Source organism: Monodelphis domestica, chromosome X (assembly GCF_027887165.1).
Source record: "Monodelphis domestica isolate mMonDom1 chromosome X, mMonDom1.pri, whole genome shotgun sequence".
In the NCBI taxonomy this organism is placed as follows: Eukaryota; Metazoa; Chordata; class Mammalia; order Didelphimorphia; family Didelphidae; genus Monodelphis; species Monodelphis domestica.
In genome coordinates, this window is record NC_077235.1 from 77,550,735 (window position 1) to 77,567,296 (window position 16,562).

Below are 16,562 nucleotides of genomic sequence, written 5' to 3' on the forward strand. Positions count from 1 at the left end.
AAATCAGAAAAACTATGTGATTTTTTTTATCAGTGGAAATGGCAATTAAAATGGACTTTTCCCCACATGCTCTGTTGCAGCACCCTAAGGATCCAGTGGACTAATCCATGGCTTGCAGCTAAAACTTCCTGTGTATTATATCTCCTCCTTTAGAATATGAACACTACTTGATTGTAGGGATCATCTCCAGCAGAGTGTGTACAGGCACACCGGTAGGCACCCATTCACTGGTTGCATTCATTTGCTACCCACTTGCCTCCTTATGTATCCGATTGTGAAATTCTCAGGGTACAAATATAGCTCAGTGATAGCAAACCTTTTAGAGACAGAGTGCTCTTAGATCCCGCCACCCAGACCATGTGCCTTGCCCCTCCCCCCACATGCTGGGTGCACCCTCCTGCCCCCCACCATTACCCTACACAGGGGAGAAAGTGCTCTCATTGGGCTGCTGGGCTGCCGGGCGGGTGAAGTGAGGTATGTCCTCAGCAAATGTAGAGAGGGGAAGAGGAGTGGTCTATGTGCTCCTCTCCAGCTCTGCTGCCTGTGAGTCGGCTGCCCACCTTACCCACTGTCCAATTGGTTGCTGGGCAGAGGGGTGGAGAATGGGAAAAATGTCATTAGGCACAGTGGAGAGGGGGAGGGGGAGCAGCTAGCCCCTCTGCCTTTCTATTAAGGAACTGGGTGGGAGGAGAGGGAGGACAGAGCACATGCCCACAGAGAGTGCCATCTTTGGCAACTGTGCCATAGTTTCACCATCACTGGTCTAACTTCTGTCCTTGTATATGCATCATGCCTGGCACATAGTAGCATTGAAAATGTTTGCTGATTGATTTAATGGGTTTTCATTGGAATAAAATGCCTAATTCTGGGCATTGAATTTTGGTACAGACTAGAGTGTTTCCCAAGGAAGCAGAGCTAGGATGGAGAGAAGATTAGAAATCCCCCCCCCACCCCCCCACCCCCAAGGCTCAGCTGAAAAATCATTGTGTGACTTGGTCTGAAGAAGCCGTCTTCATGGATCCATCTTGCCATATGGAAGAGGGCTATATGTGTTCTGCTTGGCCCAAAAAGGGAGGTGGTGGGTGGGGAATGCAAAGAAGCAGGTTTGCGCTTGATGTTGAATTTCTCTCTAAGCAATTTGTGTCTTGTTTCATGATGTTATAAACAGGGAAATATGGGTTAAATGATGATTGTATATATATATACACTTATTACATACAGACTAGATCATTACCTGCCTTCTCGGGGAAGGGGAAGGAGGACTGGGAGAGTTAGATATCATGGATTGCAAAATGGCCGAAAACGAATATTAAAAATTGTATCGAAATGCAACCTGGGAAATTTTTTTTTTAAAAAAAAAATTAAACAATTGAGCAAGAAAGGGTCTTCCTGGTTAGTGTAGGAGTGTCCAAAACTGACATGGGCTGTTTTGAGAAGTAGTGGATCCCTGTCACTGGAGATCTTCTACCACAGATGCTGGGTGACCTCTTTCTGAGGGATATTGGGGGAATTCCTACTTGGTTGGGTTGTGCAAGATGATCTTGGAGTCCATTCCAGATCTGATCCTTTGGGGTCCATTCCAGTGCTGAGATTCTGGGATGTTGAAGAAGGAACAGTTCAGTCATCTTCTGGAGGAGAGTCATGGAATCTATTAGCTATGGGAGATATCTTAGGGATCCTCTATGTTTTATAAAGGGGGGAATATTAAATGACTTTTTTTAGGACCCAGTTTTTGAACCCATTGCCGGTGGAAAAGGCACTCTGGCAGGCATTATTGGTTCTGCCAGAGTGGGTTCAAATACTGCCTTCATTCTACATGTTCTGAGCTTAGCATACAATTTACACTCCCTGGAGCCTCGGGTTTCCTCATCTAGGAAATGATTCAGGTGCCTTACTAGTTTCCGAATATGACACCCCATTGGACCTGTAGTTGATTCAACCTCTCTTGGCCTCAGTTTCCTCTAATGAAAAATGAGAAGAGGTTGCATCTGACCCTCTGGGATCTCCTCCAGTTTTACAACTCAGATCCTAAATTCCTAAATAATTCCTGAATCCCTGTTCTAATCTACAAAATAACTGATATCCTCTCAAAATGTGATCTTACATCCTGGCCACTTGGGCCCAAAATATTTTGCCTCCCTGGGCTGACTCAGTTCCTTCCTTATAAAATGAGGAATTTTGCATGTATTTTATTGCAGCATTGAACATGATTCTAGAAGAAGGGGTGGTTCCTTAGGCTTCATGCACAAAGGGTTAGAACCTCTGGCCCTTTGAAGTCCAGCTCTGCTCCCAATCTATGATCATAATATTCTGTCTGTATTTCTCTGTCTGTAAAATGAAGAGGCTGGGCCCGGTTGGCAGACTCTGAAGCCCTCTCTCAGCTCGAGGTCCTACATGCATTTCCACTGATGGATGCAGTCTGGGTGGCTCTGTCTGCACTGCTTTGGGGGTCCAGTCATTCTCAGTCAGTCAGGCTGGGCCCACAACCAACCAGTGCACTAGCCATCCTGTCCAGACAACCCCCCCCCCCCCACTGAAGTTATTCTGAGGCCTTAGCTACAATGCCACTGTGGGGGCTGAATGGCTATGGCTGGACCCAGGGCAGAATTCCAGGGACAAACATCGACTCCAAGGCCGAAGGAGCACACTGAATCAGCCCAGAAATATGCAAGTGTTCCTGGACCATATAAAAAGCTCATTAACAACTAGGCAAGAATCTCTAGCACAATTTAAAGAGCAACTTGAAACGCCTCCATCCATCAGACCTGGCAGGACTCGCTCATCACAGCCAGGGAGGTAGACTGAATAGTAGTGGCTCAGCCTGGCAGTGGAGTTCTGAAGGGTAGCCTTTCCTAGCCTGTTCTGTCTTCAGTGGCCTAGAAACTAGGCCTAGAACTTCTAGAAAGTTCTCTCCTGACTCGTAACTTTCTTTCCTAATAAGATATCCCCTGTCGAAGTTCTAACCTTTCTCTCTTTGGTTTCTCAATTCCAATCTCAAGTCTACCTTTCTCCTCTCTGTCCTAAGTGTGCTTCGGACATTGAGGGGGAATGATCCTTATGGATCTTCCTTTGCTAGCCCAACAATATATTGCTCTGTTCAATTTTTCAAGCTCTTTCCCCACTCTTGACATCTTCCATCATTCCTCTCGAGAATGATCCATGATGCACAAATAGAAAAGTAGTCTAGAGGCATGCACATAAAGCACAAGGACTCAGAAACTCATCCACAACACACACGGCTAATTTATCTCTTTATTTTATGGCCAATCAGGATTCTTAAAGACTATCAGAAAACCAAATCCAACTCCCAAACATGCAAGGCACCATCTTTCAAAGATGGGCAGAACCTCCATAAACATCAAATATTACAACAGAAAGTCATCTACATTCAATAGAAAATCCTCAGGCCTGTCCAGCTAAGAGGGGCCCCTGGCTGAAGTCCCTGAGCCCCTGGGGGACACGAGAGTACCAGCCCGACATGGGGTGGGCTTTTGGGGGAGGGATCTTTGAAGATTTTGAACCACCCCCCTCCACCCATGCCAGCCTCTGATTTGGCCTTCGGAGAGGACTAATAATTCCATAAAACTGTAACTGGAAATGCTGCTACCCAAGACAAATGTAGCAGGCATTCCCTTCCCCATTGGGGTTCCCTGACTAAGCCCCCCTGCTTCACAAAATAGCCATTCATTGGCTATTTTGGAATTTGAAAATTTAGAGCCACAAATTAGAGGCCTTTCAGGCGCCAGTTCATATGAGTTTCCAGCCCAGCCAGGATTTTAATCCCAGAGTTTCTAACTCCAAGCAATCCCGGGCTGGCAGGCCACGTTGCCACTAGCAGCCACCACCGCCCTTCACATTTGGAAAAACAGATAGAATTTTCACACCAAGGCTCTGAGGCAGATTGAGCTCCAGCCCAGTCACCCAGGGACTAGATGTGCCTCTGCTGCTACTTCACTTTATACCTGTGTGACTGTAGGGCTTGCTGTATTCACTATATCTGGCAGTCTCACCATGATGGCCTCTTCCGAGGGTCCTTTTAGCTCAATATCTATGAAACTAATGAAAACAATGACAAGGAAAATGATGAACAAAAAGCAACAATAAAACAGTAAAATTCCACCTTAATAATTAACTCAAGGAGACAACCATCCTCTGGTGGCTCAAATTGATTTTAGCTTAAGCTGACTATTATAGAGTGGCACAAAAGGAAGCCTTGGCTGACCATGTGCCTATTTGTTTTTAAACCCTTACCTTCCATCTTAGAACCAGTATTATGTACATTCTAAGGCAGAAGCGTGGTAAGGGCTAGGCAATGGGGGTAAAGTGACTTGCCCAGGGTCACACGTATCTGAGGGTAGAGTTGAACCCCGGGACTTCCCATCTCTGGGACTGGCTCTCACTCCAACTAAGCCACCAAGTGCCCCCTGATCACACACACTCACACACACACACACACCCCTTTAATAAGGATGGCACTTCTTGGGAAATTTCACCTGGGAAGATCAAAGAAGAAAATGGTGGGAGAAAAAGGTCCTTAGATTGGTAATGGGGTTGAGGGGGAAGGGAAAATATAGACAAAGAGCAGAAAAGACAGAGTTTTGGCAAATGGAGGACAGTTTCTGGATAGCCCTCCCTCTCTCTTCTCCTTCTCCTATCTATTTTTTCTCCTCTTTTCTCTTCTTTCTTTCCTTCTTCTCTTCTTTCTTTTCCTTCTTCTCTCCATTCGTCCTCTTCTATCTTCCCTCCCCATTCCATTCTTCCTCTCTCTGTCTCTCTCTCCTTCTTACCCCTATTTCTCTCTCACATACCACTCACCCTTCAAGCTAGCAGCTCTCCGGAGTCATGGAAGCTCACTTGCCTGCATCTCCACAATATCCCTAGCTCTTCTCACAAACTTAGAAACAAGCTCCAGCTTTTGTTCAAATCAAATCCCTCTTGATGACCTGACAATGTGGATGGTGATTCTTGACTCTTTAGGTTAAATAATGAAGCCAAGTTCACCAACTTCCAAAGTCTTCTGGGCCCCCATGCCAGCCACTCACTCTCTAGTGTGAATGAATCACATTGATTTACCAAAACACTTCCAGGAAGCAAAATAGCACAACAAATAAAATAATAACAACAATAATCAGCTTATACACACACTAACTAAAAAAGTAAAGTCCTCACCACCGATATCCTCGTGAGGTAGGGAGTAGTACATACATACAAGCTTGGGGAATCCCCAGTCTTACATACACAGCATCCAGCATTTATAGGGCTGGGACTCTTGATTCCTCGACCATTGTTAGTACAGCACACACTGTGGTTACAGCCTCAGGAATAAAGAATTCATGTCAACAGGATGGAATTGTTTCCAGTAGATGAAAAAATCGAGGGGGGGGACGCAGGAGGAGGGGGGGAGGTGATTTAGAAAGGGAGGAAAAACAAACAGAAAATATGGCACATTTTTTATAGAAAAGGAGATGCTGCCATAGTGGTACCTGTAAAGAAATGAAACAGACTTGAAAGGACCTTTGCTCCCGTGCCTGTAATGAGCTGGCTGTATTTGTCGACCTCCCAGTGAATTTTTCTGATGCGAGGTCTTCCTTGTCCTGCCCTGGTCCAAAAGGATCTAGCATTATAGGCTAGCTTGTTTATCCCAAATGGATTAATTAGGGTCCTAAAACCCTTGGTCCATGGCTAACCTTCTGAACCTGTCCAGCCTAATGGTGGTGGTAGGTCAATTGGCCTAACATTCCAGCCTTGGCTCCATAGATCCAGTTTGAATTGAGGAACAGCAGGATTCTAAACCGATCCAGCAAAGGAGGCAAAGTTCCTGAGTTGTTACAGTATTTATACAAAAAAAGCAGATGGTCCTCCCCTTGCCCCTCCTGCTCCAGCTGGCCCAGAAGGGGACGAGGCTATAGAGAGGAGGATGAGGTTGGTTGACCACTTTAGCACCATTCTTGATGGGGAATCAGTTTGGCCCTAACCAAAACTCCAAAGTGGGTAAGAGTCACATCGGATTGGAGATAGCCACCCTCTTTCTTTCCCCTTCAGAGTCCAAGAGCACCTTCTGGCTACAGTAACAACCAGTAGAGTTAGTTAATCCATAAACTCTCTTTTCTGAGAGCAGAGATTTGAGCACCTGGAAAGCTTTGGGAATGGGAGGAGGGAGACTGTGCCTCTCCTTTGGCCAGCACAGCCATGGCAAGCAACTAAGGGAGGAGGAGGAGGAGGAGGAGGAAAAGACTGCCTCGTTGTCACCCAAAAGTGGCAAAATGGCTTGACGATCCTCTCTGAAAACACAGTCACAAATACAAACTTTGAAAGGCCACAACCCAAGAGCCATGTGGTTTGAATTGCCACTCCCAAAACTCACAAGAGAAAAAAAATACTGCCCTTCCCTCAAACCAGGAGACAAGATCTTGGCAAAAAGAGGCAAGAAAATAGGAAGAAACTCTAGAGGAAATGATCAAATGTGGATCCAGAGATATCAGATCCACTCCCTCCTTTATCCTCATTTTATCAAGAGGGAAACAGAGTCCCAGCAAGGGAAGGAACAATATTTGCAGCCTATCACTTCCAAAGCTAGTAGTCCAGCCTCCTGAATCCACCCTGCTTCCCCTGTAGGAAGCCAGAACCAAATATGTTTATGATAGATCAAAAGGCTCTAGAACCGTATTCACTGTCTTCCCGAAGGCCACTGGGTTTGGTTGGCATCTCTCCCAGCGTTTCTCTCTCCTCTGGGCCCCTTTGTGACCTTGCCCCCGTTGCCCATGCATGGTGAAGCTAAGCATACAGAATCCTGCTGAGGCTGGTAAGTCCCTGGCCTTGTTCCAGCCTGGATGCTGTAGCGCAATTCTAGCCTGTTGCTGTCCCTAAATTTATACTCGAGCTCCACCAACCCCAACTCCTACTTCATTCCCCTCAAAGCTTCTTGCAATTCTGGAAAAACGAGAACCTCCAAACCATTTTTCCTGGCTCTTGATAACAAATGCTTCGACTTACAAAATCAAGAAACATCTTCAATTCTAGGAGGAAACACCTCACCCTCTACTGCCCCAGGCAAATGCTCAGATCTTGCAACCCAAAACATCAGAGGATGGGCAGAGAAGGGAGCACCAAAGTAGATCTAGGGTGGGGGAGCTCCAAAGATTCCACAGAGGAGGGAGAAAGCCGGGGGGCAGAGAAAGGGACAAAGTTTAACCCCCACTGATGGGGCAAGCCGAAGGCAAAGAAATGGGAGCCCCCAATGAACTGAGGAGGGGGCAAAGTCTAGAGAGTCCCCAAAGATCAGAGGGATGGGCAATAAAAAGCCAGGGCAAAGTTCCAGAGGTGGGCCTCAAAGATCAGAGGAAGGAGAAAGTGGGCCTCTGAGGAAGGGGCAAAGTCTAGGGTAGAAAGTCTACCAGTGAGGATGCCCCCCTGAAGATCAGAGGACAGTAAGCCCAGCGTGAAAAAATGGGCACAAAGACTAGAGTGAGGAGCCCCCAAGATCAGAGGGATGGGGCAAATCCCAGGACAGAGAAAAGGGGACAAAGGCTCAAGTGGAGAGGCTCCAAAGGTCAAGAGTCCAGAGCAGAGGAAGAAGCCAAAGTCTTAAGATGAGGATTCCCCCAAAGATTAGAAAATAGGACAAGCCCAGGGCAGGTCTAAAGGTGAGATGAGAGGACAGGCAAGCACCCAACCGTGGAAGAGGATGGGGCAAAGTATAATATAGGACAGGGAACCCCCAAAGACCCGAGTATGAGGAGGACCCAGAGCTTTTAGAAGACAGAGCAAAATCTAAGGTGGAGAGCCTCCAAAGATCAGAAGGTGGGCCAAATCCAGAGCAGAGAAAAGGGAAACAAAGTCTAGGGTAGGGAGCCCCCAAAGATCAGAGGACTAGGGTGGGGAAACCTGGTATCCAGCGCAAAATTTCAAAATGCACAGTCTTGACACCACTCATGCCGGCCCCTGGAAGGCAGGCAGATGGGCACTCAACTCTCTTCCCTCTCATGAAACACACGTCCACATCAGAGATCCCTGAAAGCAGAGAGGGATTGAGTAATTCAAACCAGAAGGAAGGAGGGAGAGCCCCTGTGGTGTTCCAGGCCTCTGCTAAGAGAGTGCCTGCTGGGGATCAGGGCGCCTGTTCAGATGGTAATGTGTTGTACGGTCTGTCTCCCTGGAGCTTCTTACAAAGCTGGAATAAGATGGATGGGGGGTGAGGAGAGGCCCACTAGACTCACCCTCCTCTCCCAAGATTCTTGGGGGTCAGAACTTGAGTATTTCAGGACTTAATTAAAGCTCCTGAGCAGCTTCCTATACAAGTTAAGTCCTTGCATCATTTCCATCCATCAGAATAGTCCCAGGGCCTAGGAAAGGAAGACGCTTGATAATTGTTAGGCTTGTAGGCCCCCCGCCCCCAAAGCGAGTAAGTCAGCTGGCTGGACAGCCTTTTCAAACCAATGTTCCGAGAATCTTGGGGGAGGAGCTGTTCTTTCCTGTGAGGCAGAAGATGGTCCTTTGAATCCAAGAAAGCACCAATAAACATGATCTCGGAGCCTCGGATCCCCCAACCCTAGCCCAACCAAGAATCTTCTGAAGACGGTCTTCAATGCTGGTGTTCTAGACAGCCAAAGGGAAGAAACTCATCTTTGGGCCCACGTTGGGGTTGGAGGGATCCCAGGTGTAGCTGGGAGTAAGTAACACCAAAGCAAGTGCAGATCTCCTCTTGACTGGTCATCCGGAGAGTCAAAGGCCCATGGGATGGCCACTTCGAGTTGGCTGGGATGGGAAATGGTCTGGCCCCCTGGGCTCTCAAGGCCGAGTAGCTTTTTTCCCAGGACCCACCACTGTTTTGGCGACATCAGGGCTTATCAAGTGTTTTTCGAGCAAATGTTCAAAACCCAAATAAAATTCAGATCCTCCTCCACAACCTCAGGTTGGAGGAGGCTGAGAAGGGTTGCAACAGTCAGACTGGGCAGGAATTTGCTTGCTTGAGGAAAACTCAACACCATCATTCCCTTCTTCTTACCACCCTTCTCCCTTAAACTTCTGGGTTCCATGGGGCACTTAGTTGAAAAAAATACGAGAAACGTCCAATGACCAGTCGCCTCGTGGCAGCCCCCACTTCCCCTGCCCAAACACAAGAAAGACCATTCAAATAGTTAAATCAGTTGTTTTTGGAAAATGGAGGGAGACGAAGCCTGGGGAGCCACGTTTGCACACCCTCCCCAGGCTTACAGAGCAGATTCGGAACAAGTCATCAATACTGGGGCTTGAAGTCCAGTAGGTGGTGGCTTTGACAGTTTTACCAGGACACGTGGCCATTTTTGGCCGAAGAGACCTAGGGTGGAAGCAAAAGAAGCCATATTAAGACCACTGGGCTCTCCCTCCCATCCCTTCTTGTCTGCGAGTTCCCAGCATGCTTGGCCAGAAGCCTCCATCTATCCCCTCATGAGTAATGTTGAGCTTAGGGAGTTACCTTAAAGGAAGAATCTGGTGTAGGAGACTTTCCCTCTAAGTAGTATAATGAAGGGGTGAACCCCATTCTATCTCCGGTACCCCCTGGCATGGCCCAGATGACAGCTTCCCTGTGCCCTTCTGCACCGGCATAAGGGCTGCAACTCGAAAACTTGTGAAGGTCTAGCTCTGTGCATTCAACGGGAGCATGGGCCCAGCACGACTGTGTTTCGGAGGCGCAGGAAGGGAGTGTCGGGGGGTTTCCCAATGATTCGGTTTGGCCCTCTGCAGACGGGCAGGCATGGATGAGTGCCCGAGTGTCAACGGCAGCAGCAGCAGCAGCAGCAGCAGCAGCAGCATTGCAGACCAGCTGCCCAGGATAAGGGTCACAGCTAAGATGGAAATGGCGATCGTTTCCCTCGGCTCTGGGTGCGGGGCCATCCGCCACAAATTGCACCGAATCCTCGCAGGCTAGAAATAGGAAGCCCCCTGATATTGAGTCAAAGGCTCACTCACTTCCCCATAGCTGAGACAAGACAACAGCACTCTTGATTATCATTTCCTCCCAACATGTCCTGATGAGGTACAGGAACTGACTTATCTCTTCTGTGGGCCAAGAGCTGGGATTCCAACCCGGATCTTCAGTATTAGAACTCTTTTGCCCCTTTTTTACTTTGGCAAAGTCTTTGGCCGAGCACACCCCAACTGGGACAGGGTTGGCTCGGCAAACAGAACTTGGAGAAGGAGTTCTGAGTGCTCTTAGCCTTGAGAGGAAGGCTGAGGCCCGCCCACCAAAGGAGGGGTCGTAAACCTGGCATCCAGGGAGGTGACATTAGGACAAGGAGCTGGAATTACCCCCCTCCCAGGCCTTGGTGGTGGGGCAGGGTAGGGGGTGCCCCCAGTGGAAGGGACTGGAAGGGACAAGAGGGAGGGGGCACTCACCTCCATTTTGCTCAATTACAGGACCCAAATTCTTCATGCCCAGCTCTCTGCCAGGGCATGGACCTGCATAATCAGAAGTCTGAGATAGTTCTCTCTGCCCCCGAAAGTCTGGATATCCAATGAAGCCTGCAGGAGAAGAGAGAAGGGATTGAGAGAGGAGGGAGGCACGTAAGACAAGGGGGTCCACCCTTCCCCAGGTCATCCTTCTCCCCAACTCGAGGCTAACTGAATTCCTGAGCTCCCTACCCGACAACAGTCAAAGCATCAGTTCTCCTAGACATGCCTCTGTTTGTTTATGCATATGAAGATGCCCAAAAGGCAACGGGAATTCTCTTTGTGCAGAAAGTATGGAGAAAGACTCTGACAAAACTTTATGGCACCCACGCTTTGGTCACCCGATACTAGCGTCCAAGGAAAAATGGTCAGTCCTAGAAACTGGGCCCAGTCCTGGGTGCTGGGCCCAGTCCTAGATGCTGGGCCCAGTCCTGGTTGCTGGGCCCAGTCCTACCCTGCGGGCCCAGTCCTACCCTCTGGAGTCAATGTTGCTTTGAGCCAGTATTTAAAGACCCAGGTAGGTGCTGATTGGCTAAGTGTTGAGTCAGCATTGTGACATCCTCTGGACCTTCCTGACCTCATCTATTATGACAGCCGAAGCATTAAGGGGTCAGAAATGACACCCGCAGCTGATTGGCCCTTACTGGGGATCAATTTGCCCCAGTACCTAATACCAGAGACCAGCCAGTGGGTTAGAGAGCATTAAGTAATATAGGCTTGAAGTAGGGGCACCCCACTGGGATCTTGGGTGCCTCATTCCCTGTCTTTGGGCCTCAAGCTCCTCATCTGTAAAATGAGCTTGGCCAGGTTTTGGCCCTGAACCGTCTTCCATTGCTCAAGGCAGTCTGGTTACAAATTCACTTCCCATTGCATTAGGAACCTTTTCTGAGACTTTCCTCAACTGATGGAGACAGTCCTTAATCAGTCTGCTTTAATATGTGCAGTTATCACTTCCTCTACTTTGGAATGAAAGTTCTTGGAAGGCAGGGCCATTCCATTTTGATCTTTGTGTCTCCAGTGGGTTCTCGAGAGCACTGGATCTAGAGTCAGGGAGACCTGAGTTCAAATCCAGTCTCAGATAGTTCCAGGCTGTGTGACTCGGAAAGACTCTCTTAAGCTCTGTTTCACCTCAGTTTCCTCATCTGTAAAATGGGGATAATAACAGCATCTATCTCTCAGGGCTGCTGGGAGGTTCAAATGAGACGATAAAGCACATAAGAGCCCACCCCATCCCTATATCTTGTGTATTTCCAATTATTTTATATATTGTCTCCCCCACTAGAATGTTAGCTCTTTGAGGGCAGGGGCTGAGTATCCCCAGAATATGGTAGGTGCTTAATAAATGCCAATTGATTGACTGATGCCATTTCTTCAGTATGGAACGTAAGCTTCTGGAAGGCAGGGACATTTAGTTTTGGTCTTTGTATCCCCAGACCTTAGCCTCGTAAAAGGAATCCTTCAGAATAGATGATTAGCAATAATAATAATAGGGGCAGCTGGGTTGCTCAGTGGATGGAGAGCCAGGTCTAGAAATGGGAGCTCCTGGGTTCCAATCTGGCCTCAGACACTTCCTGGCTGTGTGACCCTGGGTGAGTCACTTAGCCCCAATTACCTAGCCCTTTCCTCTGCTGTCTTAGAATTGCTGCTAAGATAGAAGGTAAGGGTTCTTTTTTCTTAAAGGAGGAGGAGAGGGGGGCAGCTTAGTAGCAGAAGAGATAAGAGTGGACTGAAGGACCTGGATTCTAATCTAGCCTCAGGCACTTCCTAGATAGGTGACCCTGGACAAGTCACTTAACCCCCTTTACTTAACCCTAACCGCTCTTCTGTCTTGGAACTGATACATATATCAGTTCTAGCATGTAAGGAGGGGGGTAAAAAAAAAACAAGAAAACCTAACATGTATATAGTGCTTACTGTGTGCCAGGAACAACAACTGAGGGAAGTAGGTGTTAGTATTATCCTTATTTTGCAGATGAGGAAACGGAGGCAAATGGAGGGGAAGTGACTTACCCAGGATCACACTGCTAGCTAGTGCTTGAGACTGGATTTGAGCTCAAGGTCTTCCTGAGTTCAGGCCTGAGGCTCAAACCACTACACCACCTAGCTAACCCTGCTTGCTGTTTGATGCTTTTTCTTTCCAGAAAGCATGTCTTTCAGGGGTGGCACTCAGTACCACTGAGTAAACAGTAGCAGTGACCAAGGCCAGGACTTTATACCTTTGGCTCCTGTCCCTTCTTGGCCTTCTCCATTCAAGACTGAAAGCATCCACATTTCAGGACTTGTTCCCTTGGGACATCCCTTTCAGCCTTTGGCTCATTTAAATTGCCCTTCCCTTATGGGGATCATCACTTGATAGTTGATGCTGTGAGAAGTTAGGGTGCCCTACTCATTGCCCTAGAGGGGAAGGCTGAACACAGTTGTTCCAGCTCCCAATCTCCAAGGTTCAGTTGCCCCAAGGAAGACCCACCATTTTGCTCAGACCAGGGTCAGACCCAGGCTTGGATAGGGAAGCCAGTGTCCTCTGTCCAGACCCACTGGGCACCACCGGGCTATTCTGACTCAGTTGGCTGCCCCCCAAGAAAAGCCAGTGACCCAAGCTAGAGAAAAATGGAAGTCTGCCCTGTCCTAAGCTCTCCTAGAGAAGGTAATCTTTCACGGTGACTCACTGGTCCAGACGCCTTCTTGGGGAACTCTTGCACCTGGCTGCTGCAAGCTTCCCATACGTCGCCCTCCTTAGGCCACATGGTTCCTGCTAGGCTACCTTGCTCAACTCCTCAAAGCTTGACCATCTATGGCTCTCCAACCACCTTGGTCAAGGCTGAGGATCCCCTGTCGGTATGCAATTCTTAGCCCCGTGGGGACCAGCATCAGATGACACAGAGCTGGCAGCGGCCTAAGAATTCACTTGATTCAACCATCTAGTTTACAGAAGATGAAGGAGGCCCAAAGAGGGAGGCGTCCAAAGTCACCAAGCATCCTATCATTCCAAGGTTGGGTTATCGGAGCTGGAGACAAGGGAGCCTCCATGTCCTCTCCTACAGTCCTGCGGGTTGGCCTAGTCCTCTGCTATGCAATCACCCACATCCTAGCACTTGTAGTTATCATTTTGGATATATACCTCATTAACTCCTTGTGGGCAAAGCCAAGGTCCTTTCTGAAAGGAGCCCAGCTTCTCGGGAACACAGACAGATTCACTTTTGGTTTTGCACATAGTAGATATTTCATAAATATTTGTTGGTTGATTGAATTCTCTCTGGATTGCCCAGAGGGTCCAGTACTTGGGCTAGACACATAGCAGGGACTCAGTTTGGTATTCGGTGATGACAATGAAACTTATCCCATTTTCCCAGGTTGCCCATCTACTGACCCACCTAGAAGGACTGAGTCTAAGCTCAGGGGGGCAGATTCTGTATTGGTTTTTTTTTAATCTAGAGGTGAACAATAGGGATAGAACAGACTTTAGAGATCAGCTGATCCAATCCTACAGCCTCCATTGTATAGATGGAGAAACTGAGGGCAAAAGAAAACAAAACTGACTAGGCAAGGCCACAAACAAACACAACAGAGTAGGGATTTGTACTCAGATCCTCAGACCCCTCCCAATTCAGTTCTCTGTCAGTGTCACCCTGATGAGTCTGAGAGGCCTGTCTCAGCAGATCCTCTACTGCTGCATAACCCAGGACTACTTGTACTGACCACCCAGAGATTAGCTGAGGCAGGTTGGTGGTACAATGGGTAGAGTACTGGGCCTAGAGTCTGGAAGACTTGAGTTTAAATCTAGCCTTAAGTACTTCCTAGCTGGGTGACTTGCGCAAGTTACTTAAGGGCTATTTGCCTCAGTTTCTTCTGTAAAATGAGGATAGTAAGAGGGAAGCTGGGAGATGCCACACACAATGAATTTGAATTTCTAGAACGGAAAAGAACCCCAGACGGAGGTAGTTAACCCAACTCCCTCATTTTACAGATGAGGAAATCAAGGCCCAGGGTGGCGAAGGGACTTGCCCAAGGTTGTATAGCTAGTAAATAGCAGAGTCTGCCTTTCAACTAAAGGCCTGTAACTCCTGAGTCCAAATTCTCTTCACTGAACCCTAGTGCCTCCTAAATACACTCTCAGAGCTACAAAGGACTTCAGACTTTCTAGTTCACTGATGGCAAACCTTTTAGAGGCTGAGTGCCCAAACTGCCATATGTGAGTCCCCTTCTTTCAGACAGGGGAGGGAGGAAGTGCTCCCATTGAGCTGCTGGGCAGAAGGATGGAGATGAGAGACATGTCCTCAGTGTGGAGAGGGAGGAGGGAGCAGCCCCCTCCAGCCTGCCTGCCTGCCATAGGTTTGCCAACATGGCTCCACTCTGTCCCATACCACTATGGAAATCTGTACAGCATTTCTGTCAAGCAGCCTTTACCTGAAGACTTCTAGTGGGAAATCTCACCGTCTTCCAAGACAGCCCCTCCTACCTTTGAATCATTTGAATTGTTAGGCAGTTTTCAGAGGACTTGGGCTTGAGTCTCGGTATGCTACTGGCATATCCGTGGCCCTCAGCAAGTTACGGCCACCACATAAGGCTTTTTGAGTCTCATTCTATTGGATAAAAGCCCCATCCTGCTCCATAGGACCCTTGACCTAGGTGACCAAGCCCCTGAGCCTTCCACTTCTCTTAGCCCTTCTTCCCAGCCAGGGTCTGGTCCACCATTTCAATTGAAGTTCCTTGAGGGCCACACTGTCTTATTTCTCTTGCATTTTCCCAGCATCTGGGTCATCGAGTGTGTTGTTACCAAGATGGTCCTGGGAAAAAGTTGAACGAATGGAGCCTATATCTGAAGCTCAGCCCACCATGCCTGGAGTGCCAGCTGCCTTTTGAGTTCAGCTCTTCTTGGATTCAACTGATTGGCCAGGAGAACATGAGCAAGGCAGTAGTTACTTCATTTCTTTTGGCCCCAGTTTTAGCGTCTCTAAACTGAGGCTAGTTACCTTGCCTACATGACAGGGGGCCGTGATTTGGAAGGCCCTTTGCCAACGGTAAAGCAAGCTATAATTAGTCATTTTCCAGGGGCAGAGTGTAGGGGAAAGAGCAGTGGAGGTGGAGTCAGTGAACCCACAGATTGCTTAATGAATGTCGGGTCATATTTCTTAAACTGAACTGGGTCCCAGATTGGATATTTACTGAGTTATCGATGATCTCTTTTCTTTCTTTTCTCTGATCTTCTGTCTTAGAAATCAATCCTGTGTATTGGCTCCAAGGCAGAAGACTGATAAGGGTTAGGCAATGAAGATTAAGTGACTTACCCAGGGTCTCACAGCTAGGAAGTGTCTGAGGCCAGATTAGAACCCAGGATCTCCTGTCTCTAAGACATGGCTCTCAACCCACTGAGCCACTGAGCTGCTCCCTTTACATGGCACCCCCACCAACAATGATTTCTTGACACAAAATTTAACCGTCTTTGTTTCATTCCTCACCCTCCTCACCCTTGACAACTTGGGTACACGGTTGCCCATCTCTTACTATGGAACACCCTCTCCTTCCTCAGCTTCAGAGACAGTGTGCTTTCAGTTCCATCTCTCACTTTTTAAGGGAGTTAGGTGGTACAAAGGATATAACACAGGACTTGGAGTCAGGAGGACCTGAGTTCAAATCTTGCCTCTCAGGACTGTGGCTCAGTCCCATATCCATAAGGTGGGGACAATAATAACACCCACCTCCCAGAGTTGTGAGGAAAATCAAGCAAAACAGTATTTGTAAAGGGCTTTCTAAACCTTTCCTATGCTGGTTTCCTAGCCTTTTTATGGAACTCAATTAGTTCCCTTCTTCCTTCCTCTATCTCTCTCTTTGGGAATTTTAGTCACTTCCATCACTTCAACTACCACCTCTAAGCAGATGCCTCCCAAAGTCCTGAAATCTCTTCTGAGCCCCAGAACTGTAAGTTTCTCTCCAACTGCCATCCAGACACCTCTTCTTGGCTGTCCATTCAATATTTCAACTCAACATGACTGAATGGAAGTCCATTAGCTTTCCCCGCTAAAACCACCCTGCTCATGGATATGTTGGCAAATATTTAACATTTGGCTCTCTGAAAATGCAAGACACGCTTCGAAGGTGAATCTGCATTATCACCGTTTTCTCCAACAAGTTCTCGA

At 47.9% G+C, this 16,562-nt stretch overlaps 1 protein-coding gene across 2 annotated transcripts in view; it reads right to left on the bottom strand.

The window, feature by feature from the left end:
• Window positions 1-1,327: 1,327 nt before the first annotated feature.
• Window positions 1,328-16,562, bottom strand: part of EDA2R (ectodysplasin A2 receptor) — a 40,419-nt gene continuing 25,184 nt past the window's right edge. The window contains exons 6-10 of one of the 2 annotated variants that reach the window (XM_056809531.1): window positions 10,375-10,500; window positions 9,455-9,903; window positions 9,214-9,316; window positions 3,963-4,056; window positions 1,328-1,628 (exon numbers count right to left, since the gene is read on the bottom strand). In XM_056809531.1, coding sequence (XP_056665509.1) covers window positions 9,281-9,316; window positions 9,455-9,903; window positions 10,375-10,500 — 611 coding nt within the window. In that variant the 3' untranslated portion in view covers window positions 1,328-1,628; window positions 3,963-4,056; window positions 9,214-9,280. Of the gene's footprint in view, window positions 1,629-3,962; window positions 4,057-9,134; window positions 9,317-9,454; window positions 9,922-10,374; window positions 10,501-16,562 lie in introns of those variants that run through there. The other variant, XM_016426607.2, reaches the window with a different exon arrangement.